The sequence below is a fragment of the Chaetura pelagica genome, unplaced genomic scaffold, assembly GCF_000747805.2.
Source record: "Chaetura pelagica isolate M959 unplaced genomic scaffold, ChaPel_1.0 C11646886, whole genome shotgun sequence".
NCBI classification, from domain to species: Eukaryota; Metazoa; Chordata; class Aves; order Apodiformes; family Apodidae; genus Chaetura; species Chaetura pelagica.
The window spans coordinates 1-3,021 of NW_009970247.1; the positions used below are offsets into that span (position 1 = coordinate 1).

General features: G+C 43.0%; 1 protein-coding gene across 1 annotated transcript; it reads left to right on the plus strand.

Annotated features, from left to right (window-relative positions):
- The first annotated feature begins 1,381 nt into the window (after positions 1–1,381).
- LOC104384782 (alpha-1-antiproteinase 2-like) lies at positions 1,382–2,813 on the plus strand. Its single transcript, XM_010005955.1, has 2 exons — positions 1,382–2,036; positions 2,539–2,813. The coding sequence occupies exons 1-2, from the start codon at positions 1,382–1,384 to the stop codon at positions 2,811–2,813; spliced, it is 930 nt and encodes a 309-aa protein (XP_010004257.1).
- Positions 2,814–3,021: the final 208 nt, after the last annotated feature.

The following is a 3,021-nucleotide window of genomic DNA, read 5'->3' on the forward strand; positions in this document are numbered from 1 at the left end:
AGCTTGCTCAGTCTTTGCCTTGCAAATAAACCTTATTTGCTCTGTTTAATATTTACCCGTAGACATTAACTTTATAGACCCAGCAAAATATGAGTACGGAAGACACACTGTGAGAGAGAGGACCAGATCTGTAAGTACAATTTTATACTTTCTTAGGAATCTCTGAATTCCTGTTGTCTGTGATCTCTGCCATTCATTGCACAATAATTAATTCTGAGATTATTTGGTTTTTACAGTAATTAGAAATACTTTTGGCTCCTGAAAACATCATCTAAGGGCTGGGAGCAGGACTGAGCCAGTGACCCAGGTCCTAGCTTTTATAACGCCTGCCCACAGCAAGTTTGATGCGAGACCTAAACCTGGCATTAGACAGGCAGCCCGAGGCAGCCCCTGGGGCAGAAGCCCATGCTCCAGAATGGGCACACAGCTGCTATGAGCAGCATCCAGATGGTCTCTGTTTTCCTGCAGGCCACTGCCTACTCATAGTTTTGAGATTTTGCCATTTGAGACAGTTTAGGTGAGGGGCCCTGCGGAGAACATTCTTCTCCAGTGTATTTCAGGGCTCTTCCCCTGAAAAGGGAAGAAGAAGGACTCTGAGATTATGCAGAATTTGCTTACATCAGTGAAGGGAAGAGGAAGGGTCACTGAATTGCTCATACACAGCAAAGCAGGTTCCACTAGAGCTTTTCCAAAACTCTTGGGTCTTGGACTTTGCAACCTTATGGAGAGTTTGTGCGCAAAAGACAGAGACGATAAACTTTCTGCATTGATCCTGCATTTGCTGAAACGTTTAAGGTAACTTTTGGAAAGAATACAATTCTGTCACACAAGAGGCAGAAAGATATAAACAGTTTCAGGGGTGACAATTCAGATGTTTGCTTTTTCACACCTATAACTGATAGCATCTCTGTATAACTGCAGTGCTTAAAAACCCAAGTCATAACAAGACCACAGGTACTACAGAAACTTACCAGCAAAAGTCAGTCCCTCTGTCAGAGTAGCTGCAAAGTACATGGAGGCCAATAGGCAAACTCGGTCACCCACCCAGAGCCACTCAGGAGTGCCATGAGGCCATGCTGGTCAGAGGCAAGAACTATTTCAGGAAGAACACCTCACAGATGCCTACACAACATCAACTCCTCCCTGGCACTGCCATATCAATATCTTCCTTCCTTGGCTCATTGGTCAGAAACTGAGGTAACTGACTAGAAACAGACTCTTCAGGAGGCCAAGTAGAAGGGTATTTCTAAGTAGAGCAGAAGCCCTGAAGACTGACTGCTGAAAATCAATATTTAAAAAGCTATTTTTAAGCAGGGAAGAAAAAATTCTCTAGACCTAAAAGCTGATGCATTATTTCTTAGCAGAACTGTTCAGAAGAAAAATGAAGTCTGCGCTGTATTTGTGTTTGTTGCTTCTTGGATTACAAGTCCAGGGTCAACTGAAGTCCAACCTCAACGATGAGCAGCAGGAACAAGAAATAGCCCATTTCTCAGAAGACCATTCCCAGGCTGAAGGTGAAAACTCACCTCACGCCAAGATTGCCCCCAGCAATGCCGACTTTGCATTTAGGGTTTACAAGCAGATCAGAGAAGAGACAGGCAACAAGAACATTTTCTTCTCTCCTTTGAGTATCTCCACTGCCTTTACAATGCTCTCCCTGGGGGTCAGATCAAACACTCTCAGTCAGCTGCACAAAGGCCTCGCCTTCAATCTGACAGACATGGAGGAGCAGGAGATCCATGCTGGATTTCAGCGCATCCTCCAGCTGCTCAACGACCCTCACCGAGAAGACCAGTTGAGCATGGGCAACGCCCTGTTCGTAGACGACCGACTGAAACTGCTCAAAAAATTTTTGGATGATGTGAGAAATCTGTATTATTCTGAAGCTACTTCTACTAGCTTCCAGAATCCTCCAGAGGCTATAAAGGAAATCAATGAGTACATAGAAACAAAAACTCATGGGAAAATTGTTGATTTCCTCCAGGATCTTGATCCACAGACCGTGATGGTTCTGGTTAACTACGTTTTCTTTAAAGGTGAGTGACAAAGGTGGTTAGCACTTACACACATTAGCTCTGGAAGTCTTCTCCAGACGGAAGAAACATAACTTCTTTCACATTGTGAACCCATGCTATCATCTAATGTCAAATATGTCTTCCTGCTTTTAAATGACCTAAGGAAATATTTGAAAGCCAGGTATGGAAAATAATTTCCTGTAAGAGAAAAGAAAAAGTGAAAGAAAAAGAAGAACTCACCAGTGGATCATGTATGGTGGGAGTCAGTAGAAGTTTTATCATTGCCAAAGCTCAGCTCATTTCTGGGACATCTCTCAGCCTCAATTTTTCTTAGAGTTTTTTATCAGAACCATCAAAATGACCTGGTGCTTCCTTTCATGGCCAAGGAACAAGCATCCTTTAACTGAGATAAGTTTCTGGTTGTCTTTACAGATAAATTACAGTACACAAAGCATCAACTAATGTCACATGCCTTTACTACTCCCTTTTTCATGCTCTTTCTTTTTGTTTCCTTCTCCTAAAGGTTACTGGGAAAAACCTTTCAGCCCTTTGTCCACCAGGGATGCTGACTTCATGTTGGATGCTAAAAATTCCGTAAAAGTCAAAATGATGCATGAAAAGAAACACTTTAATATCCATAGAGATGAGAAGTTGTCTTGCTGGGTAGTAGAAATCCCATACAAAGGAAATGCTACTTCATTGTTCATTCTGCCTGATGAAGGGACAATGAAGCAAGTGGAGGATGCTCTGCTAAAAGAGACAGTGTCTAGCTGGTTGAAATCACTTGAATACAGGTAATCTTCTAACTTTGTTTCAATATCAAACAGGCCACAGCTACTTGTCCAGGCAAGGGAAAACATAGGATGTCACAACGAGTTGCTACACACAGCTCTGAAGAACAAGCATTGGCCAGTTTCTTTAAATCAGGCAAAGTGTCAGGTGACTCCACACCTAAGGGGAGCACTCTCCTCAGCTCCCCCAGCCACAGCAGTGGGAGTGCTACCAC

Bases quoted from the DNA above. Each gene is read 5' to 3' on its own strand.
- LOC104384782 (XM_010005955.1), top strand. From the start codon at position 1,382: ATGAAGTCTGCGCTGTATTTGTGTTTGTTGCTTCTTGGATTACAAGTC. The intron at 2,037-2,538 runs GTGAGTGACAAA...CTTCTCCTAAAG, and splicing joins TAACTACGTTTTCTTTAAAG to GTTACTGGGAAAAACCTTTC.